This window comes from Phalacrocorax aristotelis, chromosome 15, assembly GCF_949628215.1.
Source record: "Phalacrocorax aristotelis chromosome 15, bGulAri2.1, whole genome shotgun sequence".
Lineage (NCBI taxonomy): Eukaryota > Metazoa > Chordata > Aves > Suliformes > Phalacrocoracidae > Phalacrocorax > Phalacrocorax aristotelis.
This window is the reverse complement of record NC_134290.1, coordinates 15,730,221-15,756,652: the sequence shown is the minus strand read 5'-3', so window position 1 is coordinate 15,756,652 and position 26,432 is coordinate 15,730,221. Positions and strand designations below refer to the sequence as shown.

General features: G+C 44.1%; 1 protein-coding gene across 12 annotated transcripts in view; it reads right to left on the bottom strand.

Annotated features, from left to right (window-relative positions):
• The window catches only part of ARVCF (ARVCF delta catenin family member), a 284,187-nt gene that overhangs the window by 45,719 nt on the left and 212,036 nt on the right, over window positions 1–26,432 (bottom strand). For all 12 annotated transcript variants that reach the window (XM_075110135.1, XM_075110142.1, XM_075110138.1 and 9 more), the window contains 3 exons: window positions 22,210–22,393; window positions 7,887–8,004; window positions 6,434–6,605 (listed from right to left, as the gene is read on the bottom strand). In XM_075110135.1, the coding sequence (XP_074966236.1) occupies window positions 6,434–6,605; window positions 7,887–8,004; window positions 22,210–22,393 (474 nt within the window). The remainder of the gene's footprint in view (window positions 1–6,433; window positions 6,606–7,886; window positions 8,005–22,209; window positions 22,394–26,432) is intronic.

Genomic DNA, 26,432 nt, shown 5'->3' with positions numbered 1-26,432 from the left:
CCACATTTGTACGTATCTGACTTGCAATCCAGCTGCATAGCTGTGGTTTTAGCACAAGCAACTTAGGGACAAAAATCCCCACTGCTTTCGGGTTGATCCGCAAACATGCTTAGCACCAGCATTTCGGTGGGTCTTATGAAAATCGTGCCATTTCCCTTCTTGGCGAAGCTACACCCCTCCCTCAGAAGCCCAGCATTTACTTGTTATTTTCAGAGGAATTTTGATCTGAAGCTTAGCTGAAGCAGAAACTGAGCAGCAGAGCAGTATATAACAGGCTTGCTTTGCAGCCTCTATTCTCACTGCAACTATCAGGGCAGGAAGGCCTAGATTTAATATATTGTACAGACAACAACTTAACCTTGAATTGCCCTTCAAGCAATAAAGTGCCATTTCAACTATTTATTAGAAGCTAATGGGAACAATTCCATACGTTTGCTAAGAGACAGTTTGAAACCATTATATGTGCTTTAATTTATACGATCCTTTACAGAAAGCAGAACAAAACCTGGACTTTAGGTGTAGTTAGGTTGGGAATTCAAGGTTATGTGACCAGCTGGGGAGGGAAGGGTTCATTTTCAGCCCCTCCTCTGCCCCCACGGCGAGGCACTGCGGGAGAAGCAGGCACCTTGCCGTCAGAGAAGTCCTAACAGCAGAGAGATTTTGACGTGCAGGAATCTGCATGGCTTCTGAGGACAGCAGGGTACAATTTATCTTTCCCTAATTATTTTGAGGGGGAAAATCAAGTTATTTAGCCGCTCTCCCTTAAGAGCAGGGGAGGCAGGTGTGATGGGATGGAATCACAACAACACAATTTAAGCTGCCAGAGGCGGCTTCTGAACTGGGACTCTACCAGGCTACTAATGGAGGTTTACAGGCTGAAAGCTCCACCAGTCACAACGCTTAAAAGCAAACAGGAAAATGGTCCCTGAAAACATAACGTGGAGATTAGTCGAACTCTTGAGTGGGAACCTGTCCTGAAACGGGAAGGGCCAACCCCTGCCCTGTTGCAGCAGGGAGCCGGCACGGCTTCTGCGCGATGAGTTCAGTGGGCCATGCTACCTTCCTTTTGACAAAGGATAAACGTATGCAGTACAATCTGGAGAAGAAATAGAGCTTTTAAGTACCAATATGAATATTTAGAAATAACGTCAAGAGGCAAAAAAAGACCCTCAAGATAGTATTCCATCCCTTCCTTTTCTTTGGAAATATCACGTGCTCTTGTTTTGAAACGCCGACGCAAAACGCCAGCCAACCTTAACCACTGCACAAAACCAAACGTGCACCTAGAAATTCTGTTCATCTGAATTAATTTGCTTAATTACACAGAGTATGAAAAAGCCCGTCCAAGCTGCCAAAAGGTCATGCAGCCGGGTACCATGCCACTCCTTTGAAAGGTATCTTTTCTAAAGGAAGGGACAGGAATTAGCTGCGCTTTGCAGCCCAACATCAAGTTTTTGCTCTAAGACACTGCGTGGGGAACCAAATACCAGCAAGAAAAGACACTGTGTATCACCAAAGCACACCACATTTCACAGCGGCTGCTGAACCCAGTTACTGGCTGCAAACCCTTGCTGACCGTAGAGCATTGACAGGAAAAAGCAGGGCAGAGGGAGGAGGGGGGAAAAACAAGCACTGAAGGAAGGAAGTCAGTGTTTAGGAAAGATTACAGACTTAAGGCAGACCAATAGATGTGACTCCATCTTATCTACAAGTAGGACAAACTGTTTTTTTCACATGACCCCGAATTTCATGTCACTGGCATTAGGTAGTTCAAACCCCAGAACGCTTACTTGGAGAGCCAGACCTTATTCAACACAACTACTCATTTCAGAAGTTCTCTATAATTTAAAGGTTGGGGTTTGGTACTTCCATTAGCCCTGCAGAACTGAGCTGGCACAGAAAGAGCCAGCTTCTTTCTAGTGCACTGTTCAGTAAGCTGTGTGTATTTGTGCACAACTTTTTAAGGAGATTGTCTAGGAGAGCAGCGTTGGCTGCTACATCTTTTGAGCTCACAAGCAATGCAGAAGCAGCTGCTCATTTACTAAACCACCTTTCATTAAGACAGCACACTCCACCTGTGCTCTGTGATCTTCAGTCGCTGTAGCTCAATTTCTGGGCCAGACTGCAAATACTGGCCGTCTTCTATGAAGCCTTTGGTAGTTTGTGCCTCAGCCCTCCAAGAGACTAACCCACCTCGCAGGCAAAACCACGGCTGTTCAAACCACAAGCTGCCAGCTGTTCACGAATGGAAGCAATTCAGAACACAGAGCTCTGACCAAAGGGATTTCAACTCTACAAATTACTTGCTTAATCAAATCGAGCAAGGGTCAGGTTCAGAAATACCCAAGGTACCTACATTTTCAGGGTTTTCCTATAGAGAGAAGGTGACCAAGCTGTCAGAAGACTCCAAAAAGAATCCATCTCGAAGGCAAAGGTTTCAATCTGTGGCCTGGCTGGTATTTTTCCCCACTTGATTTTCACAGGACCCACATATATTGGAGTTTCTAAAAAGGTGCCCAAATTCAGCAATAGTTCAAGAGCCTACCAATTACAACCCTCTCAGCCAGCCCTGGCCTGACCGATATCATGAGAAAAACCAGCCGACTGCCAGCTTCTGCAGCTCTGGCACGGCCGTCACTCAAGCCTGTCAGTAGTGCTAGTCACAGGGACGCTGCCACGACAACGCGAGCAGCGGAAAAGAGGTTTAAGATCCTGTTTTTGTACATTTCAATTTCTACCCTTCTATGCATCTCCCTGCTCTCTGAGTCTTGCAGCCTGAGGTATGCCAGAGAAAAGACAATGCTGCTGGATCAGAAACATAGCCCCAGACTTTGCCAAGAGACAGACAGCTCTGAACATGCCTGCTGACAGGTCTGTTTTATGAGACCTGGCTGCAGGAACTGGCACAGCACTCTGGTGCGGGAGAGCTGCCTGACATGAGGTTTGCTTGTGCAAGATGCGATTTACAGTCTCTGAAACAGTGGGATTAAAATTTTTTCCCTCCCCCCCTTCCATTATGTAAGAAACAACCAAAACATGACCTTCGGCATTTTCAATCTGTCAGAAACTCAGTACAGACTTTGAAGTGTGACCCGGCGTTATTAACCACTAATGTTGTTGATCTTCCTCAAATGTCGTTCTGCTTTACCAGATAATCCAAACAGCTATTCAGCTCGACCACTTTTGGGGAAGGATTAATTCCCAAACGCTTTCTTGTTGGTTAAAAAAGAGTTGAAGGTAGAGATTCTTCGTAACACGCCCCCTCCCCAGCCCCCCAACAGTCAATACTGTGCTTGTTAATACACCTGGTGAACCAGACTGCAGCAGAGTGACACAAAGCAAGGGCTGAGCTCTGTCTTGCCAACACACTCATCTTCCACAGGCTCACCAGTCCTAGTCTGAACGAGCACCGTTTGTTGGGTGGAGCAATCCGGGGTGTTGCCCCCCCAACCAGCCCTCCAGAACCCACTGATCTGAAGCAAGCGTCACCAGCTGAAAGCCACCCTGCCTTTACCCCCCGTCAGTCTCAGGAACACTGTGGAAGTCTCCAGGGCACTCACAGCCTAACAGCCTCCCAGCTGAGAAGCAAGGGGGGCAAAATTTAGCCTCAGCCTTCTGTACGCCAATTGCAATTTTACTTATTGTGCTGGAAGAGAAACTAAAGGGCGCGTCCCTCGAGGCGTGTGCGGGGGTGGCTTCATCTAGCTAGTCTGAGTGCCAGCAATAAAGATGCAGCAGCCCAGGCGTGCATGCCCAAGCAGACGAAACACCGAGGATCCCTGAGAACACACATCCCAGCTGCTGAGTCTTCACGGCCACTGCTACCCAGACCAGCTGGCAAAGCTGTACTTTGGTACGCCGGCACTGGGGATGCGACCTGCGCGCTCAGGTGTTCCCTCTCCCGTGGGGTTATCAGGGCAGTTACAAACCCACTCTCTTACTGCACTTACACCAGGAATGACTAAAGCCTTCTCTTCTCTATTCTCAGTGTGGGAAGACCAAACTGAAAACGCTCACTCAACGAGTGGATTTCCATGCCTACTGAAATGAACGGGAGGGATGCAGGGGGGAGCAGAGGAGAAGGTGAATGAACGGGACCTCGATCTCAGCTCTTAGCCTTGCATGTAAAAGCTGAACAAAGCATATAATGGAAATGATGAAAAGAAAGTATTGCAAAGACTCACCTTGATTGAACCACTCCTCTAATTACCAGAAAAGCAGCAAAAGAAAAACAAAAATTTACAGGAAGGAAGAAAATACAAAGGAACAGTCACAGAGAGGCAGAATTTCACAGAATAGGTTCAGAACCTGAGTATTACAAGAATACTACAGAACTTTCCCCAGTTAAAAAACAAAACCAAACCAAGATACTCCACTTTCTCCCTTTGTTCCTGCTGAAAAGACCAGTGTTTATCTGCATGGCTTTTTTTTTTTTCTTCCTCTTGTCATTAAATGAAAAGGTGTTCACGAATTGAGGGGACAGAAGGGTGACTAGCCCTTTGCAGAGGTGTTTGAAATGCTATGATCAATGACCATGAAATAAAATAAACATGGGAACACTGCAAGATTAAGTGGGGGGTGAGGGGGGAGAGAACTGATCTGTTTTAAAGGCCTAGACTGAGAAAACCAAGGCAGGTTCAACCAGGTATTCACATAAATTTAACAGTGAGAAAAGGAAGTTTCTCTTTTTGACTTTAAAAGCACATTTATTAATAGATTTTTATTTTTATTTGTTTTTTAAACACAACAGTTGCCTGTCCCCCTCTATCCTTCTGCTCTACATACTACCAGCTGTGAGCTCAGCATTATTACCAGCTGATTTCCCTCTAGAGAACAGCACACCTGAAAAAGAGCACTGCGAAGGGGGGGAAAAGCCCCATTAAAATATAATCGGAAATTGTCATCTCCCGCTGAACACACAGAGCCAAACCCAAGCTGCCACCGAGGGGCTGCATTGCTCGCTGCTATCTGCGGGTTCATCCTCAGTGTCGGAGGATTTTGAGACCAATTTGTCCAAAAAGACCTGATCAGAAGCTTTGGCTGATTAACAGAAGCTCCCTGGGCGCAGAGACACAGAAGGTATATATAGGTCAGCCCCAGAGGAAGGGGGCACTTGACACAGGACAGCCACCTGAGAGCACTCTCTTTTCACTGTCACCAGGACGAGGACGACAGCTCTCCGTCAGCCCGCTCCCCTCCTCCCACAGTGCACGCTCATGGCTTTTATGTCTAAAAATGTTTTCACCGACGGTGTTGCTCTCAAGCAGCAAATCAACAGGGGCTGCATGTGGCAGGGAACAGGCTCGAGTTGGCACACGTTCAAGGTTTCCAAGGAATATCACACTGAGGTTTCAGTCATCCACTGTGAGAACAGCCTGGCCAGGCAGGTGAAATTCTTCCTTCAGTTTTTCCCCCAGGTATTAAAAGATTCCCATCAAATTTATTTATTTATTTTTAAACACAGTTTAGATCGAGTTGATGACAGACTTGTCTGCAAAAGCAAATTCGCACTGTGATGACTTCCCTAACTCATCTCATTTTAATAACACGTACAGGTCTGATCAAAGGAAGAGTAACATGCAGCACACAGTCCCTCAAGTTCAAACAATTCTGTATTGGCTCTTCAGGACCAAAACCTGCCTTAGACCTGGTTATAAATAGTAAGCCAGGATGTGAGTAAAAACAAATGAGGAGAATGGACCCTAGACAGAAACTGGAGTTAATTATCTCTGAATTCAGTCTAGAATAGTCGTTTCTCTAAAACAACAAAGAAAGATATAATTTGAGTGTCTCTTCCTAAAGGAAAGATGGAAGGGAGGTTACTGAGACTATTAATCCTCTCTTGTAATGAAACTCATTTGCAACGCTCACATCCTAGAGGAGAGAACAGGTCTAAAAGTGACTGACAATTAAAAGCTACAAAATCATGTTTGCAATTTAAATTACTGAGTGACAGAATTGGGAGGTTGTATGTTTTGGTTGTGAGTGGGAGGGTAGACTTCTAGTCTGCTTTCAAATGTGAGAGACTGGAGGCATGGAAGACGTACAGCCAGGACTGCCGTGCACGGGGATGAGCGCATGCTGGCCTGGCTTCCAGAGGCCGTGACACATGCTATACAGCCAAGCATGGATTTGACAGATGAAAGAACACAGCAGTGCGGGGGGGAGGCAGAGCACATCCACCTTTGTCCAACAGCAGTGTCACCTGCCAGCATGCACCGCTTGTATTTAAAGACAAAACTATAGCAATCACGGGAAAAATTCCCAAATACCTGGTAGCAATGCAACGAGGGAGACGAACACATGCCACAACACCACAAACACGCACCTCCACAAACCGCATCGTTCTAAACCAGCGAGATGAATGTGCTTGCAAGAGAGCAAAATCTACCCCCAAATCCATTTCTGGTTCTGAGCTGTCTGCAAAACATACCTTTAGCTTTTTTCCCACCAAAACAACCAGCATCGTCTTTCTTCTTCTTCTGAGAGCCTCCCGTGCTTGCAGTCTGACTGGCGTCTAGTTCTTGGTACTTATCAGCTCCGGGGACCTCTTTGTGGACATGATAGGAAAGGTTCCGCATGATGCACACACAGTTCTCCACAGACTGTCAGAGAAATTTATGTTATATTAAGTACTGCACCCTCTTATTTGCAAACCATTACATTATACAGTGGAGGGTTTGGGGAACTTAAAAAAAAAAAAGGCCACCTGCCCCAGGAGAAGAACACAGCTTTCAAGGAAGGTTTACTCAAGACCCCTTAAATTAAGGTTTGTTCTTGTTCCAAAGCCAATTTTATTCTTCCAGAAGTGAAGTGCTTCATAAATAGCACCCATTCAAAATGAAAACTCTCTAATCAAAAATACCGCCTGATCTTACATAAAGAATACAATTCACGAAAAGATGAAACACAGTGGAAAATGATCATATAAGGATCTTATTTTAATACAAGCTTCTGTCTCATTCTTCCAACTTCTATGATCCCCAAGGGGCCCATTTTATTAAATTTTCTGTGGGTCAAAACCTAGGCCTTGTGAGGATTTCAACGAGAACACACGTTGTCCTGTAGTAACAGCTAATCCATAGCGCATCAGGCTCTGACAAGAGCAATGCTCTGTAGGTTGCAACGGAAACCACCAGGTGGTTACAAAATCCACTTCCAAAATTATCTGATTAAGTGACAAGGCTTTATAATTCCCTTGTACAGTCCATCACATGGTGGGACTCAAAGAGAATAAAAAAAGCAATGCTTTACAAGCCTTATTGGTGTTATAAAGCAATAGTATGCTCGCTCTTTTTCAAACAGGTTAAACTTATGATATTCGTTATGCATATAAATATGCTTTTAAGCGCCACGGTATGAAAGTATGATAAAATCAGATTAATCAAAATCTGCACCTAAAGAAAAAGCCACAGTGAAAGTGCTGCAGGTCTGAAGACATATCTTAATGTCCAAGAACTACAGTCTTTAGAGACGGTGCTCAATAAAGCCGTCAAAACGGGGAGCGACTCCGTTGTTGGTGTTGCGCAAGGCACAATACAATGGGACTCAGTTCTGATTTGGAGACTGCACTTACAAACGTCAGTTAAGTAATGCAGAACAACAGTAATAATGTCACTGGCAATAATAAAGGCCTACTCTCCCCACCCATCACAACCGCTTGCCTTTGCTCACCTCCTCCGCCCCACACGGTAACACAGCAGCATCATGCTGGTACCCCGTCAGCAGTACCATGGATATCGTGACAGGGACGAGAGGAAGGTAATTACTGTATTTTCTGAGGCAAGCATAATCCCCTGACACTAGCAAACACAAGTCAGATCCCAGTGCAACACTTCAGCCTGAACCAAGGGAAAGATCCATGAAGTTTTAATACTCAAGTTCACCTTATTGTCCGTATCCTTCTTGCCAACTGCAGACTGTAGAGCATGAAGGAGGGCGTCCACCAAGCCGTCACACTCTCTCAGTCTTCTGCGTGCTTCTGCTCCATCCGAACTGACATTCCTAACAGGAGAGATTTAAAGAAAAGTTAGCCCTCTGACCTTCACCGTTATGTTGAAGGCGTGTCGATTTATACTACAATTTTTAAGAACTCATTACCTTGGAAGAACAGTTTGGAGGCAAAGTAGTCTGACAGAACTATTAAATCTCAGTAAAATATGGGCGATGCATGTCTGCAACTCCCTGAGTCTGAACGAAAGGGGAGCACACTCAGAGGTGCCTACAAGCACACTTTTCTGAGTTGCTGGCGAGTCCAGTGATATTCCTTAGACTGGACAGGATTATTCAGAGCAAACAATACAGAAACTTATTCAAAGCCAGAACATTTAATCTGAAAAATACTTTCACCACCTTAAGAAAAACAGGCAAAAATCACAAGACTGTGGCCATGAATACTGCCGAGCAGAAACTGAAAAATTAAAAAGATTAAAACCAGGTGTACAATAAGCTATGTTTTATTTAATCATTCTGTATAACTTTCTTTGGTCCCCATCTGCTACAGAGAAGTCAGATGGGAGTCACCATGTACAACCGCTGTCTCCTGGACTGCTCAAAGGTTCTCCAAATCCGTTCTGTATCCCCAGCTTCGTGACTGGAAGTTGCTGCCACCCAGTTTAAATCCCATGTTTTGACATTTAGAGCCCACCTTTCACAGCGAGTACAGCGGACTCAGCACAAAGCCTGCATCAGTCACATTTAGAAAGTAAAAGATGACAGTCACTAAGTTTATATGGCTTCAAATTTCTCAAAACATTGCACAAGAGAAGGGCACAGGTAGAAGATGCGAGGCAGAGCAGCGAAAGGCTGCTCGGAGCTGTTAAAGCCGCCCACATCAATGAGTGCGGGAGCTGTTAGAGGGGAGCTATGAACTTTGCCTCACCTGGCGGCGAGCGTGCGCTGAAGGCCCAGCCCTGCATAAGCATCAACCTGCCATTTCCCAGTAAATAAATGCAATTCAAGTCAATGGTCCAAATGCTTCTCTCTTCCCCCCCTTTCTTTTTTTGTGGGGGGTGGGGTGAAGTGACAAAATTATTCTTAATAGCACTCACTGGTAAAACCTACATGGAAAGTTTTCTCAAAGCTGAAATGCACTCATTTTGACACCACCACAGCCAACCTTTCAGCTTTCAGGGTCTTTGAATTCCACAAAGCTGTGTAAGGTTAGCTCTCAAGAGCTCGGGACACAACCATCTCCTCCTGCTCTCAGGACCGTGCAGCCAATTTTTCTTTTTAACTAACTAGAGGGATGGCCAATCTCCCAGTAATTAACAAACCAATCGTGGTCCCCTCCCATGTCCGCCCATCGCCCGGGCAGGCCGCTACGTTAATTGAGTGACTAGGAAAAAACCGCATTTTCTCAGAGACCCCTCAAAATCTGAAGATGCTTAATGGTGAGTTGGTTGCTGTCACTGCACATTAACTTTCAATTAAGAGCAAAATGAAATGCAGATAAATGAATCCTTTCCCCAAATCCTAGCACACAGCCTCACCTCTAGCAATGGCTCGGCAAGGCAGGTGAAGCGGATATTAAATGATTCCACAGGATATATGGGAGAGAGAATTCTACGTGATGTTTTTCGACCTCCAGTTGTGCTAATCCTTTTGTATCGAAAGCCCAAATGTGAGTTTTAATGTAAAGTCTTTATGAAACTGAAATCAGAATTCAAATTCTCTGTGATACCTTTCAGGAGTTATAACAATAAAGCATAGCAGCTCCACCTCCAAGCACAGCTATTAAAGCAGAGCATTACTTATTAAGCTTGAGGGTGACAGAAGCACACTAAAAATTATCTTATCTGGAGCTGTGTATCACATTTCTTATTCACTCATTACACATTAGAAAGAGAGGTAAAAGACATAAGGAAAACTTGCAGACTTTAAAAAAAAATCATCAAATTTTGAAAAAGAAGTCCTTCACACCTTTCTTGCCCCAAGGCCCATAAGAGATTTTTCTGTGGTCCATTTGTGCTACCCCACTTGCAGCATATTTGTTTTCCTGCTTTATCAACAGCATCACAGTAGTTTGTATCCTGCTTTCTTATTTCTTGATCTCTATTAGGATTAATATTAAGGTAGACATTGATATGGTTATAATTGAAAAAAGATACTATAAAAATGCATCAGGAAGAGTGTGGCTTGCTGATATCGCTTGCTGTATCTTCAACTACAGAAAAATTTACTGAAAATGAATGCCTTAAGAAAAAATCCCATGTATGTCACACGTAATAAGCATGAAAACTCTGCAGGAATTAATAGCTAACTAATGCTATGAATAAGTTATCCAGGCATCAAACTTTGCAGTTTTAATGTTGTAACTAACAGACCAGAAAACGCATCCTTAGGAGCATCTCATGCAGAAACATCTCCGCTATAAATAGCCAGCACTCCTGGGATTCTGCTAGTCCTCCCTCCTCGGGTAATGAGATTCCTGCAGCCCCTGGGACTTATCGAACATGGAACAACAAAACCCATTTCCTTGCCTGTAACTATAACCCAGACCTACTGGAGAGCTCGGCTCACATTCTTCTCCACACAAGCCTAGGCAACACGGATCTCGGAAAGGCTAAGCCCAGGGACATCAGCACCTGCTTCACAGTCTGCTCCTTCTGCTGCTCCAACACCGCAAAAGGCAGCGAGGATCCCCCCATTCCCATGGGAGTGGCTGCATTTCGGACACACGCGCAAGTACGGACAACATCCCTAAGCACTAAGGGGAGGCGAGCCTGGTGAAAATGAAGACAGTATGCTTTGAGTAAGGTCTCATCTGGCAATCCCAGAAGCGCTCCCAGGGGTGGTTCCGCGATCCAGAGCAACCTTCAAAAGCTCCTGCAACCCAGGAAAACGCCAGGTTGCATTTCTGCCTTGGGGTGTTAAGACTCTATACTATCTCCCTCTTTGAAAAACACTGCCTGGTAGTCATCAAATTCATATCTTGGGTCTTCAGGAGGGACTGTAGCATGGAGACAAAAGGGATTGCTCGGACAAGAGAGCTAGAGCCTGGTATTGGTCATTAAAAAGGACAAACTGCAATGAAAGAGCCAACGTGATACCGCGCTCCATGGACTGGAGTCAGGAAAAATCTCTTCCAATTTCCCTCCTGTGCTGGAATTGTTCTTGATGCATCTTACAGATCTATTACACGTTATGGAAACAAAGACATAACTAAATCACATTCCAAAGGAAACTTTCAAAAGCAAAGTTTCTAACCACCCTTCTTTCAAGAGGGATGAAAATCAACAAACGGGTGACAGATTCCAGCAGATGTTAAGGGAGGACGCGTGGCCATCCGACGTAGGGCGACACTCCGCAAAAGGAACGTAAAGCCTTACCCAGGGCAGAGACTTCCTGAACTCATGCAAAAGGTAGATATGCAACGTATGGCATCCAGACTTGGATAGAGAGATCTGCTTTTCACTGAACTTTCCTACACATTAGACAAGCATCGTTTTGTATCAGAGGAAAATTAATTCTTCAGTGGATGGAGTGTTTGATACATGACCCTGAAGAGAAAAGGCAGGCAAAACCCTAGCTGGGGTGCTTGTTAACTCTGTCACTTAGGAGCCAGGCTGCCACGCAACAACCGGAATGGCCCCAAGATTTTGGAATTAAGCACATTATCTCAGACACTTGCTTGCTCAGGCAGTTCAGTATCAAGAACCTCTACAGATGAAGTCAAAGATACTTTTTAAGTTTGAACAACTTGAAACAGGAACTCTGCAGGGTTTTTGAGGCACTGACAATTGGCAAAGACCCGTTATAAATGAGAATAAAGTTGCTGCCTGTTCAGATGAGTGGGAATGGGGAGGAGGAACCACCCAAACCGCTTTTATACAAAACAGTGACAAATGATACCTGCCGGTCATCTCTGGTGTTATGTACGCTCTGCTTCCCTTGCCTTGACTCTTCACCCCCAAAGAGGCCTCTCCAGCTTCCCCTGACTTTCCCTGCTTTTCAATACTTTTCCAAGAGTCCATGAAATGAAAAACATATTTTAAAAACAACAATAGTATCTTTCTCACATCACACTGCAAATGGTAACAGAAAGCTTCAGAGTGTGCTTACCGTAACCAAAAGAGCACGTAACACCCAAAAGAGCAACTCTAGCAGCAAGGCATGGAATTGCTGTCCACGTTGCTCAAAATACATAGGAAGGAAACCAACTATAAGACTGATCTTATATAAAACAGTATAGAATAAATCTCATTCCAGAGAGTTTAAATCCCTAGCCTTTAGCTGGAAAAAGTGACCTGGATTCTTCCTCAAATTCTTGGGAGCCCAGACTAAGACAGGACTAGTGAGGGAGGATTTGTAAGGATGTTCAAATATATGCTTTCCCTGAGAAAACAAAACAGAGGAGCACTAAGTAAATGTTAAATAAAAGTAAACACCTACCAGCGTAGAAACACATCAGGCCAGGAATCCAGCCTGTTGGTATTAAAGACTTCAGAAAATGGCGGGGAATGTGCTGAGAAATCTGTTCACGCTTTAGACAAGCTTATCATTATCACCAAATAGTCTTCTTAATAATATGCAAGTCTGAATGTAACATTTGCATCTGCAGAACAGAGTTGGTATTCATCACCTCTAGGATAGGTGAGCTGTTACTACTATCTGTGCCACACACCAAAATTATCCTCAAGAGAAAAGATTTAGAAGTAATTAAATGCATGGCTCTTAATTTGCACTATTTCAATGCAAATCATGCAGCAATGCCCCCGCTGTGCTCTCCCTAACGATCCGAGAGAGAGTGGAGATGCGGAGAGCTTTTGTTGTTGGGGTTTTTTTAATGATAAAGAGAAACTTGAAAATACAAGCATCAAAGAGACACATTTTTTTTTCCTCTGAACATTAAAACCAGTACTTCCAAGAGCATCGCTGTGTCTGCCACCTGGCTGCAACGCGCCATCAGTTGTTATCCCACAGCGCTGCAGACGAAGCTGAAGGCCAGAGGTTAGACTATTACTGAACACTCACCGTCCCACTTCAGTTCAGCGGGTGTAGAACACCACTTTGTTTAGAGACCCAGCTGGGAATGAAGACAACAGGTTGGGGATTTTGCTTTTTAGATAAATAGAAAGCTGACTGGAAATTTTTAAGATACCTTCCTAGTAACATTTCCGCCTTTCTCAGGAAGAAGCGTGGACGAGAGCTGAAGCTGAGGCAGCGATGAGCTCCTTTCACACAGCCTCTTCGCGCATGCTGCAGGGTCTCACATTGCCCAAACGAATCCTACTTTTTACTATTGTAAACAACCTTCTAACAGCTATTTTTGTATTGCCAGGCTAAAAAGTAACATTGGCTCCTGTATAGTCTGTCTCAGCACTGTTGAGGAAGGTAAGGGTGCCTGCGATCATCAAACGACTGTGATTCCTGGTGGGTTGAGCAAGCGGCGCTTCCCGAGTGGGAAGTTAGTTGTTCTACCCACCTAACCCCGATGGTCAGAACCCTTGCTATAAAAACATCCTTCCGCAGCCACACTTTGCTTTACTATTAAGCATTTTTTTATTTGGATGTCAGCCAAAAGGAGATGGATAAATAATAGTTGCAGTAAATGTACTCTATTTCCAAGCGTACTTCTAGGTACTGAATGTCCCAAAGGAGGAATATACAGCATTTAAAAAAATCATTCTGTTTCATGCAGAAATAGAATTAATTCCATCCTTCAGTTCACATGAAACACTAGAAAGTTTAATTGGTTTAATTCATTGTTCTGAAAATAAGAGAGAAAAAGAAAGAAGCTGCTGTGCCGCCAAGATAGCCAGATCCAGGCAGCAGCGGTCGAAGAGCCCCCTGCGACGCGGTGGAGTTTGGTAACAGACAGCTGAGTCGGAAATCAAGCAGAGAACATGGTAAAGAACATGGAAGTCGCACTCCAAATGAAATGAACAGAAAGACGGGGGAGCTCTACTGCTGGTGACATTGGGTGGGGAGCAGCAGCTCCGCTGAGAAAAGGGGTATCGGATCCAGGCAGATCATCCCACTGGAGACTCGTGCTCCGCTTACGCATCCACGCGCCAGCTAGATCCGAGAGGAGCAGCGGAGCAGCCCCAGCTGACTGGAAGGAAAACCCCTTCCAGCTGTTTGAATAAAGGGGTCGGTTTTGTTTATCTGGCCAAATGCTCAAGAGGCCATACCAAAAGCCACCCCTGAAAAAGGACTCCCCAAGCTTAGCCTGTGCTCCAGCGACACTGGCATAGAGCAAGAGATCCATGCAGCACGCCGTCACATGTCTCGTATTCACGCCAGCACTGTCTGTAAGAGCTCCCTGCAATAAGCAGGGGCTCAACAGCCACCAGTACAGTTTAACAAGGTACAGATGTCGAGTCCATCCTCTGTTATTTGTGGCTTTCTACATCCAAAACAACGTGTAATGCCTTTTCAGTAAAATGCTGACTGGTTACCTCCTGCGTGACCTACTTGGAGGGCCTTCGGTTGCTCTCCTGTAATGCAAAACGATGCAGAAACGCACTACATAAGAATTCCACGATGCCCAGCAGCTACCCAGCTCCCAGATTATTCCAGTCTCTGCTTGGAGGAAAGGCTAAGGGGCTTTGCTCGCTTTATCACACACGCTTGCTGCAACGTGAAAAGAATCTCAGAAATACAAAAATGAGGTGGTATTTATCTAATAAAGTATCACAGCTCACATGCCTTCCAAAGCAAGCTATGTCCATTACAGTCACTGCGGCGAGCTTAGCTTCAGCCTTGCTCTTCATCCCACCACCGCGACAGATGTTTTGTCGATTCCCTTCACTGACAGCCAAGGGAGAAGGGACCTAGATTCATTCCTAAGGAATGACAGAAGGCAATAAGCGAGCGCGCACCTTAAATTTATACTTCAGATTTGATTGTAAAGCATTAAGGCTGCATGTAACTAGGTTATGTCTCTGCTGCTAAAATCTATGCATAATTTATTTATATTACAAGCTAAACATCAGGAACTGTCAGGAGGAACCCTAACAGCTCCTTACCAGCACGAATTAAACGCTCTGCTCATCATATAAGCCCCAGGACAGCCATATGCTGTGATCCTGCATAGTATCAGTGAGCTAATTAAGAAACTGCCTTCACTCACTCCTCTCTATTGTGTGGATTTTTAATTTGAGTTGGTTTTTTTCCAGCCTGGGTTGGGCAGATAAGCCTCTCCCTCTTCTGTGCTGCTTGCTGCCTCCAAAGCCAAGATTCACAGACAAATGTCTGTTCGGTTTTTATCTCTTTCTAAAACTATTCCTTTGCTGAAAGTCCAGCTCAGAAGTACCTGTTGCACAACTACACATCGTTAGCAGCAGTCTCCCAAAGGCCCAACCCAGCATGCAAACGGCACGCGTGCGCCAGCCTCCGGGCGCGCGGACAGAGACACGGGAGCAGCTGCCCTCACCTCCTCTGCATGGGACAGGGACGTGCTGAGCGTCGTACCAAGTCCTGCCCAGACCTCCTTGGTTAAACAACTGCCCTACAAAAAGCATACAAAAGGGGAGCACGCAGACTGAGAGGAAAAGTCAACCAAATGACTTTATCAAAGAATCCTTTTTGGAGCAGGGGACAAATGTAGCTGCCACAAGGAGGGCTCTGGACTAACGCTAGATTTGTCAAGCTCAGTAACTGATTTGCTGCTGATAAAAGAGAAAATAAAAGCCAGCAGCTGAAAGCTCCCATTTTTGCGTCTTGTCTGTCCTGCCATGCTTCGGTAAGCAAAGATCCCCTGACACCAAGGGCAGCTCGGCTGGCAGCACTGTAGCAGCATCCCCTGAGCTTCACCTCCTGCACCCTGCTCTTCACTAGACGGTGCTTCCAGGTCAAAGATTTGCACTTAAATGCCGTCTTACTTCAGCTGCTTGGAGATGAAGGCTGCCTCAAGTATATGAGAGTGCAGGTAGGACAAATATTATGGGACTGTCACCACATGCTATTATGGCTGCAGGGTTTAAAGACAGATAGAACTTGAAGGTAATTCGAAAGCTCTAATTCCCAAGCACTTTTCTTTAGAGAAAAGCCATGCGTTAATCATTAATAAGAAAGGAGGGCATAAGCACCTGGCTTTCACAGCCCTTATTCTTTTCCTCAAATTCAGCATGCAGAGGTGGGAAATAAATGGACACACCAGTGTCACCAGGACACTCATACAGTCATTTCCAAGGTGCAGAGAGCAAACTTTCCTGCCAAAATAAGACCAGATTCTGTTTGACAAACCTCCCTTACCTCCACGTGCCTCGCAGATGCACGCACCCCTGCGTATGTATAGTCACAAGTACATAATGACATCGGTCGCGAGGAGAGAGTTCGTTACCATTAAGCAGTGTTACATGTGACTGAAGCACCCCAAGTTACACCTGCAGGACAAGCTATACACGCATGTGCCTTAATGCTCTCTGTCCTCCTCAGAAAAGGGCTTAAAACATTCTCATATAAAACCCCTATTTGGCACATCCTAAGTATTAATGATTTAGCACCAAGCTCCTGCCGTCCTCTTTCCTGTGGTGTACATGAAAGTAACAGGAGCCTGCAGACACTTATCCATCAGTTCTCATCCTGGTGGAGTATGTTTTCGGCTCTGAATCCACCAAGTCCTTATCTCATGTCTTCAAACATCCTATCACACACTTAGCATAACTCTTCAGTTCAGATTCCATGAACTTAATTTATACCTCCAGGAGGAGCTTATTCCCGGTTGTTGGCACTAGAACCAAGCACCTCACAATCCTCAAGCTACTGGTATTTACCAGCTTGAGGGGAAGGTCAGGACAGAGGTGCCAATCCCACGTCTAAGACAGGAAAGTGAAGATCAGTGACCGAAGGCCAGATCCGCTCCTGCACTTAGAAGCCTGAATCTCACCAAAACCAGGAGACAGGGCCATTAAAAATAAATGGTTTACACCTTTTTGTGGTCTAATGTTGCCCGTAATAATGCCAGAATAGTAGCAGAACAGCAATTAAATCCACACTTCCCAAGAGTTACAGCTCTAGCCACCAGGTTGTCCCCTCTCGCCTCAGGAGCTGATGCTGGACAAGCAGTTATATGCAATTTTGATCTCAAGAACGCACGTTTTTAGTGAAAGTCAAGTGGGTGCAGTTTGTTTGTGTTCGTACACCCACGGCCAGGTCTCTGAACCCTGAGGCTATTTGTGAATGTGAATTTCTGCATACTTGGAGAATTGACAAGAAATGCTGCAACTACAGATGGCACCCTGGAAAAGGGAGCACTTTGCATCTGTTTGCTATGCAAATTAATTCATTTAACATTTGTTGACAGCAGGTCAGCTTAGCACAGGAATCAGGCTAGAAAGTTGGCAATTTAGGAACTAAGTTCTACTCTGTCCTCTTAGAAGTGAAAAAATCCAAGGGAGAATTAAAAGTAATTAGGCAGAAAACATCAATTAAGCCCAGAATGAATTTCATTTTTAAACCATTAAAATCCTTGCTGCTTCCAGAGAACTAGGAATCATGGTGGATGCCTACACTGAAAACAAAGATGACGATGCGACGGCAGCGGCGCTCTCCGACCCACAGACGTGGCACTTCTCTAAAGCAGAGAAGCACCTTGAGAGGGACCTGGAGACAGAGGGAAGGGCTCTGGTGCTGCCTGGGCACCTGTGAGCTAGCCCTAGCTCCATCGGTCCCGCAGCAACTCAACCTGCACTCTTCTCCCCAAGGACCTTGATGTCTTGGTCAAAGTTGTAGGAAGGATCACAAAAAGGCCTTGTTAACATGCACCATATCATTACATTATTTAAACTGGAGGAGAGCCTAATTTAAAACTGAATGCTCTGGATTGCAAATCCCAGTAGGGGTTTAGGGGTTTAAAGACAGACAGACAATAACCAGAAGAGACATTCTTCACATACCTAAAAGAATAAAATACAATATGAAGACATGAAACTTGTACTCTAAATGAAATAAAAGAATATCTGTGCATATTTAATGATTATCCTAGCAAATGTAGTCCTTACTTCTTCCCCAGTCCTACTTTTCCGTAACCAAAACCCCACTTCATTTCAATAATTCAGTCTTTGCTTTGATTTTTACTGTTCCTTTCCAGATTTCCACCATACCTATTTCTCTCAATAGGCTCACAGAATATTAGAATACCTTTATTTTACAAAATTACACCCAAGGTAGTGTCTGTCACAAGGCTTGTGGCCATTTTAAGCAGTAAAATTATTACAGACATTGCAGATCCATTTATCATGTTTGGTCTGCCACCGTAAACAAAGCACAGCAATGGAAGAGAATGCATCTTTTTCCTGATCTCAGGATGAGAATGGAGACAAAATTATCATCACCTGCACTAGATTCTGAAAACTTCAGTCATTCTTGGTAAAGAACACAGAAAAAGCACGCAATAGATGTCATTACTGGATCATAGCCTGCAAATAGGCTGTGCTGCCAAGTCTTTATTTTGCAAAGGGGAATACAGGATTCCCAAAACATTTATTTGAAGGAAGTTTTTGGCAAGCCAAGTAGAGAGTGGATGGCATACAGAACCCACTCTTCATGTTCCGGATATCAGGATTCAAAAGATGCCTACAGTGGCCACAGTCATGGGAGAAGGCTTGACTTTGAGGGAGCCCTTAAAATAAAGGCTGGGCTCCAAAGTCAACATACACCTTACCCTTGCCTTTTCTTCCCTTGATTCTTACTGGCTATGAATAATACGTTATCCGTTAGCTATGGTAGCTTGGTATGGACGTCATTAAGTATCACAGGTAATCCCAGAGTTATTTAACTTAGAGCAGAAGAGGTAGTATTTGAATGCCATTCTTGATAACAAACTTTGCACAGTTTCTCCAATTTCCAGCTTGTAAAGGATCTGGTCCAACATCACCCGGTATCACACACGGGGTTTCTCAAATAGCAGCTCAGACAGATCCATTCCTCAGCACAAGTCCCTTGGCCATACAGACTAAAGTCAACGTCAAGCAGCACACATGGATTTTGGTTACTTTAGAAAGTGGGCAGAAATGAGGGCCAGTAAATGCAAAGCCAGTAAGCCACCGTAGCTTTGGGTAAGAGGATGAAGAATGCATGGAGCATGGTCTTGCACAGGTAATTCCCAAGTAAAGCAGCTCTGGTGTGGGTACAAGTGTCTGCTAAGATCCTGGCCCCAATTCCTGACCCTCTGCTAAAGCATCCCTCTGCCCCGCCTGTACCTGCAGCACTGTGTTGTCTGTGCTAATACCAGACGTCCCTCCACCCTTTGGCACAAGCGGTCCAAACTGACCACTTAGGGTGCAATTCACCCTGCCCTACTCAGACCTGGATGACCACTGGCACCTCACCTCCCCAAGTGAGGGGGGAGAGAGACTAACGGATTATTGGGGGGGGAAGTATTGCAGAGGATAGGACTGGAAAGGAAAATGAGATGTATCGGGGATTTTAAGAGGTAAAGGCAAATAAGTGTTGGTTGGGTTTTTTTTTTAATTACTTCTTTTCAATTATTTTGAAGCAAGTGTTTCCAAGGCTCCACGTTATTAAAAGAGACAGATTAAGAACAAAGTAAAGATCAGAAAGCAGTGTTAAAAACATAAAAGCACAAATAATTAACTGACAGATCATGCTGTGAATCACCGAGTTTGAAACAAACTCGCCTGCGTCTGTTGATAAACTTCATTAACTGAAAAAAACGATACTGAAATGAATGCCCTCCTGCATGCGTAACGCCCATCTTCCGCGTGGATATCTAACTGCAAGGACACCTATACCTCAGAAGTTCAAAGAGTCTCTCAGTCGTTTCGGAAGACGACGCAGCGCACCCCTGTGGCTCGCTTCCAAAGGGGACGACGGAGGCTGGCACACTGTCAGGAGGACTAACCTCCCAATTAAGTATCAAATTAGTAAACAGTTTGCAGTCCGCAATAAGCTCCGTTCATGGAAAATTTGATTTCCAGGACCAGCTCCTGTGTCAACATGAGAAGAGTAGGCAAAGGGGTTTTTAAACACTGAGCCTGTCAGACAGATGGCTGCAACAATTTATTCTCTGCTGGTGTTAACTATCCTATCTTGCTGGTGCTTTTAAGGATAGGCTGCAAAGGACTTCAACAAATCAATGCAAAATTGTTTCCAACAGTAGTAACAATAATTATGTTTGATATGTCCATTTTTACCCCTAAATGTGGAAGTGCTCTACAAAAGGTATGTAATATCGCTGACACTGTAACAAGAAGTACCATCAACTGAAAGCCAGCTCAGGTCTCACCTACTCCTGCACCTTTGTTGTCCTGGACTCACTTTATCTCGCTGCAGGAAGCAAGGAGCCAGCAAGACAGTTCTCCCCCTTCCTGTGCAAGAGGCTGCTCTCTCCACGGCACGGCAGAGAGAGATGGCCAAACTGCCTTCTTCAGATTACCCTTCCCTGCTAACCTGCCGTCACATCTCCATTTACCTTAAGCAGCTACTTTTGAGCATGAAATCAGCTTGCCCCACATCTGACTGAAGCTTCAAGTTTTCCACAAGGAAGCACATGGTCCCACACAACTATGACAGCAGAGACTACAGATGAAAGGACTGAAATGCATTTTGCCCCTCTTCAATAACAGAAGCCGTCACCATTCACTGGCTGCTGTCCTGATGCTCTTGAACTGCATCAGGACCACTTCAAATCACCAGAAGGTGAAATTCTCTAACTAACAAATCAGTAGTGCTATGCTCCACGTCCCTCTTCATTAGCCTTTGAGAATATGAAATGTCCGAAGTGCCACAAGCTTTTGCATGTCCCGTAAAACCAGTACCTTGCTCTGAAATTCAAAAAGCAAAACAAAACCCCGCCCAAAACGCCCAACCCAAAAAACCCCCAAAAACTCACAACCCAGCCCCCAAAAAACCCCCAAACCCCACCCAAACAGACTAACAAACAAAAAAAAGCCCCAAAGCTATCCTGGAATGTAGAAGTTCAAGAGGATCAGGGCACTGCACATACTAATAAAAATTTATGATGTGGATTAGGTTAGTCTACTAATGATCAATTTATTGTCTACACTTACTGGAGAACCTCATATTCATTCAGATAATCCCTTTATCCCCCACCATGACTAATTTCCTCTTGCAGAACACCATTAGAAAATGAGACACTAGTAAGTAAAAACCGATGATGTCTGGAGCCTACTTAAAGGACCTTAGTTTCCAGTGGGACTGCAAATAATTTCAGTAATGAGCCCTTTCAGAACACTTTTCATTACTTTCTTCATTTGTGAACTTACTCAGGGGAATAGTTATTGCAATTTAGAGCCCACAAGCCCAAGAAACAGAAATGAAGCAAGTTCTCAAGATGCATTAATCAGTAGAACTCTGACAGAAGCATACTTCAGAGCAACAGAAGCTACAATGCCAAATCTTTATTAGTTTTGTTGAAACTAATTGACTTCATAAAGCTCAAGAATCTAATAGGGCACCTCCACTACTTCATCGCAAAGAAAAGCAAAATGAAAGACGCTGTTTAGGGAACGTTGGTTCTTCAGGCTTTTCCGACTGTGTTAGGACTCCTGACCCAAGGTTCCAGCATGCCCTGTCCTGCTCTCAGGGTGCCCTCAGGACTGCAAAGACAATCTCTCCTTCAGCAAGGAATACAGAAAGAGGTTCCTAAATGGTAGGTAGTTTCGGTTCTTAACTGATTTCCCATAGGTCCTCAGTCACTTTAGCCTAAAATAGGAGTGTGTCCACAAAAGTGTTCATAGTTAAAACTGGGTTGATGCTTCACGCTCAGTGTAACTCCATGAAGGGAGTTGTTTGAAAACACACTTTTCAAATACATAAAACCAGCACCATCAAGGGAAGCAGAGAAAGCACTTAAAGTCTGTAGAAACAGCCCACTGATCACACCACAACTGACAAGTTTAAGTGTGATTCTCGGAACATATGGTAGAGTTTGCATTGCAAAATGGTTTTTTTGGGGGGCTTAGCTGGGCAGTTAATCTTACCTGGGCCACTCTCCATTGTCTTATACACCTCCCTATATAGAGCCACTCCCCCTAACCTGGAAAAATGACCTACTCTTCACGCTGACCCCAGTGGGCAGACCTACATTGACAAGCCCTGCAACAAGAGAGTCCGTGACAGACAAATACCTCCAAGCATTGCTATTGTGGCCACTGAAAGGCGGATATCTCTGTAAAAAATGACAGATAAACGATACCTTATTTCAAACCAAAATAATTTTAACAAAACCCTAAACACAGGATGTGGTGGACAGATTAATACTCCACAGTTCCACCTTACCGTAAGCAACCAGAAGTGTTCTTGAAGACAGTTGTCCACTCAGCATCCCGAGGCTTAGAGTCCTCATTCGGCTCGCTCTCCCAACCAGAATGGGGTATAATCACCTCATTGGTAAGTGTCTGCAGACCATGGTTGATGATGACCATCTTCAGGGGCTCATAAGAGGACAAGTTCCACAGGGTGCCTGCAGGAGAAACACTGAGTATTAAATAACAAGTTTAAATAGAATCACTAGATTTACAGAGAATCACTAAAAGGTTAAATCATAAAACTAAACAAAAAGGCGAAACCACTTGATGAGATGTCAGACTAACACACAGCTTAGGGAAAATTCCACAGTCACTGCAACAGAAGCATTTCCAAAAGTGTGGAAGCCCTTTTACCAAGGCACAGATATTGTTGAAGTCATCAAGTCCTACAACAGAATACATAAATGTGATGTGCTATTGGAGATTAATAGGATTTTTCTGCTATGTACAAATTTTGTAACACTTTTAAGTCTAGCTGTGCCTCAAAAAGTAAAAATTCATCCAGTGCAGCAGACAAGTATATTGAGAAAGTCTTAAAAACAGGGATGAATTTATGGAGGATCATTGATCTTATGCTTATCCTCTGCACAAGACAGTATTTCATTCAGGACTCCTCTCTGTTATTTACCTTCACAGGCAGTATCTGTGTTCAGATCACTCAGTAGCACAAGCATATGCTTCCTTGAAGAAGCTGAGACCCAAAACTCCTCCGTCTTTCCATTTTACCTCATTTATGTGCCAAAGTAGACAAAAGTCAAACATCAAAACAATGTAACAGAAGAACAGCCTTACAACTGTAAAATAATACGGTCTTAGATAAGCAATACAACCTCCCAGCCAACCCGTATCACTGTCCTGATAGTTATTGCTCATTAGGTTAGGGCTAAAACAGGACATTCACTCCAGAGGTAATTTCTGCGTTGGCCCAGCCTGGTAAAGTTTGAGAGCTATCAGTAACGACGCTCGGAGGGAGTCAGATGCACGCTTCCGATACCCACAGCAAAGTGTGAAGACCAGCAAGATTTCAGAGACACCAAACGGAAAAGGTAGATTCCCCAGAACACGCAGGAAGTCTTTCCTAAGCGGGTTCAATATTAACCTGAGGCTCCCCGTGCTACAACCACCGTGAATTTGTGCACGCTACAGTGCAAACTGTAGGTACTCACCTCTCAGTGTGCATGTCTAAAGCAAAACACAAAGAACAACAGAGGTGCAACCTTTTGTTTCAGTGCCTTTCAACCACTCCGAGTGTTGAAACCTACAATTTTCAAGCTTTAAAAAAGACCGGAAAAAGGTTTTGGATGTATTAGTTTTGTCTCACAGTCTAACACACACATGGACTCGCCAGACCCTTGTCAGTCAACCAAAGGCACGTAGCAGCGAGGAAGCCTGCAGCTGTGCGACGGTCCGACGTGCCGGAGCACCGGCAGGGCCACCAGCCCCACCTCCAAGGAGCCAAGGCAGCTATCTCCTGGGAACTCTCCTTCACACGCAGGCTTTCACTGCTACAAGATGGAAGTGCCAAATGCCAAACGTCCTACTTTAATATCAGAGTGTTATCCATATAGGGTCACGGCGGGTGCCAGGTCGGGAGGGGAATTATCTCCATTTGAGCAGTGACTGGCACTTACACGATAACCTCAGAGGCGGATGATTAGCAGAGCCGCGCAAGTCAAACGCTGTGGTGTCTCCTGGTCAAAGTGATCTTGACAAAATCCAGGCATCTGTTCAGACTTAGGAGACCATATAACTAATAAAGAAACTCCGAGGAAGACAACAGAATGAACACCATGTTTCTTTCAGTCTTTTTCTAAAACCATGCAAGAATATTGCTTTTTTGGCCTAATTCTCTTGCCATTCATAGCCAACACACTGTATGAGATTTTCATAACCCACTTTTTCAGTTTCAAACGAGACTGTATAGATGAAAGAGAGATTAATCTTCTCTTTGCCCCCGTTACAATACATCACCCTTTGTCATTGCAAAACACCAAACACAATGGACAATAAGGAAAAACCCCAAACCAAGCAGAAAATGCTAATTGGCCCCATTTTGTTGTGGAAGCAAGCCTTTACTTTTCATAACAAGTTGGCTCAAAAATATACATCATACAAGAAACAAACGCGAGTCAATATTTATAAGACTAAAAACTGACATATAAGCTACCCGATTAATTTTAAATACTTCACTAGACAGGCTTTAGTTAGTTATTGTACACCAATTCCTTAAGCACATCAGACTCACTGATATAAAAATAATAATTACAATTAAATCCCTAAATGCATTGCTGACTCAGTACTTCAAAATTCAAATGCAAAATCAGAATGTCCAGCACTGAGACTAGATGGATAAATCTCAGGCAATTAGGCAGAATAATAATTGCTGGAGCAAACCTAGATTCAAACAGGGAACAGGGTGTGCAGAATACCCTGGTTCTGGAGGGTTATGTCAGGGTTCCCTCACAGGGACATAAACGGAGCATTCGGTATATGCAGTGGTCAAAACCAATATTAGGAAAAGATGGTGTCAGCTGAGGACCCTAGGGTGGCATTCGTAAGGACCCTGCCTTTCTGTTCTTTTGAAGCTGCAAAATATTGCAACTGGAAACCATGTGGAGATTTAAAATCACCTGTGTGTGGAAGAGCTAAGATTTAAAATCTGTTCGCCCTTCGTATATATTTAAGAGCTCTTTCCTTAAATGCACATACTACTTTTGCACCTGAAGTGAGATTCTGCCTTTTCCTCTTTCCTGGAGGAGTGACATGATGCGTTATCTGTAGTGTGAAACTACAAAGGCAAATTTCACTGCTTAAGAAGAATCAGGCAGACCTACATTTAAAAAGCCAAAAATACCTAGAAAATTTCCGAGCGCTCTAATATTACAGGATTGTACAAAAGTTTTCCAGTGCTCAAATCTTTTGCTTGTCTTAAAGCTTAGCAATTTGCGTCTGGGTTTCAATACCTTCAACCCCAACGTGCAAAACAAAGTCAGCTCCAAACTCCCTCCTCTCGTTCACCAGTAGTTATTTCAAGAGGCTACATGCAACTGGGATTCAGTAGTGCTCTAACTGGATCGCAACCCTGAAACCAGCACAAACCTGCCGATCCGCCACACCCGAGTCGGCTTCGCCGACGCCAATAGCCCCATCCAGGCCGACAGAGCCACCTGCCCCTACAAAAGGATCTCTTGCACATCTTCATCCAGACGTTTTATTAAGAGGCTGAACGCGACTCGTGCAATTAACCATTTAGGGCAGACACATTTTGACCATCAATCTTGCTGAGCGGCTGCCAGACAACAGGGACGGGCGTTAAACAGAACGCCTTTCCTCCATCCTCTTTGAAGATAAAACCCAGCAGTTTGTAAGCCTTTCAGTTGCTCGTCTGCCTCCCATCTCTCAAATGGTTCATAGAAAACACCAACAAACTGTGAAGAATACAAGACACTTACTATAAAAAAAAATAGCTCAAAACTCTTCAAATTATTAAAAAAAGTCAAAGCACTTAAATTTATAATATTCTCCTTGACAGTTGCATGAGGAAAACCAAAAGAATCCCTCTGTTGAACAGCATTCAGCAAAGGAAAACGTGCACCACTTAACAGAAGGGTAACCCAAGGTAAACAACGCTGAGGGAATCTTGTGGTTCCAAATGCAGAGAAAAAACTCAGGTTTGAGGCTGACTTCATTGGGAAAATATTCCACAAGAAGGGGTACAGAAAATAAACAGCAACAATATATTTTTCTTTTTCAAAATTATGAAACAAAGAGGTCTAAGATCGCAGCATCCTTTCAGCTCTTGAGAAATTAAATTCCATGGAAAAGACACTGACAGTGGTAGCCACAAGGAACTTTAAAAAAAGTGAACAAATTCAGATCAGACTGTAGGTTTTAGCAGCGTGAGAGAAAATCTGAGGGGAAAAAAAAATTAAATCCCTCTAAATTTGACATCCATCTTTAAAAATCATTCCCTGCCTCTATTAGCATAACACACTAATGATCTAACAGGCTGGAAACACTGTTTTTAAAACTCTAAGTTTAATAAATTCAAATGAATAGCACTCAAGAGAAATCAAGTCACTAACGCAGCAGCATAAGGGAAATGAAGTTATCTCCATTTTCCACGTGCTTTCACTACAAGTATTGGCCTCTTTGACCACAGCGCATGAATTTTCAGGCACTGGCACGGGCTGC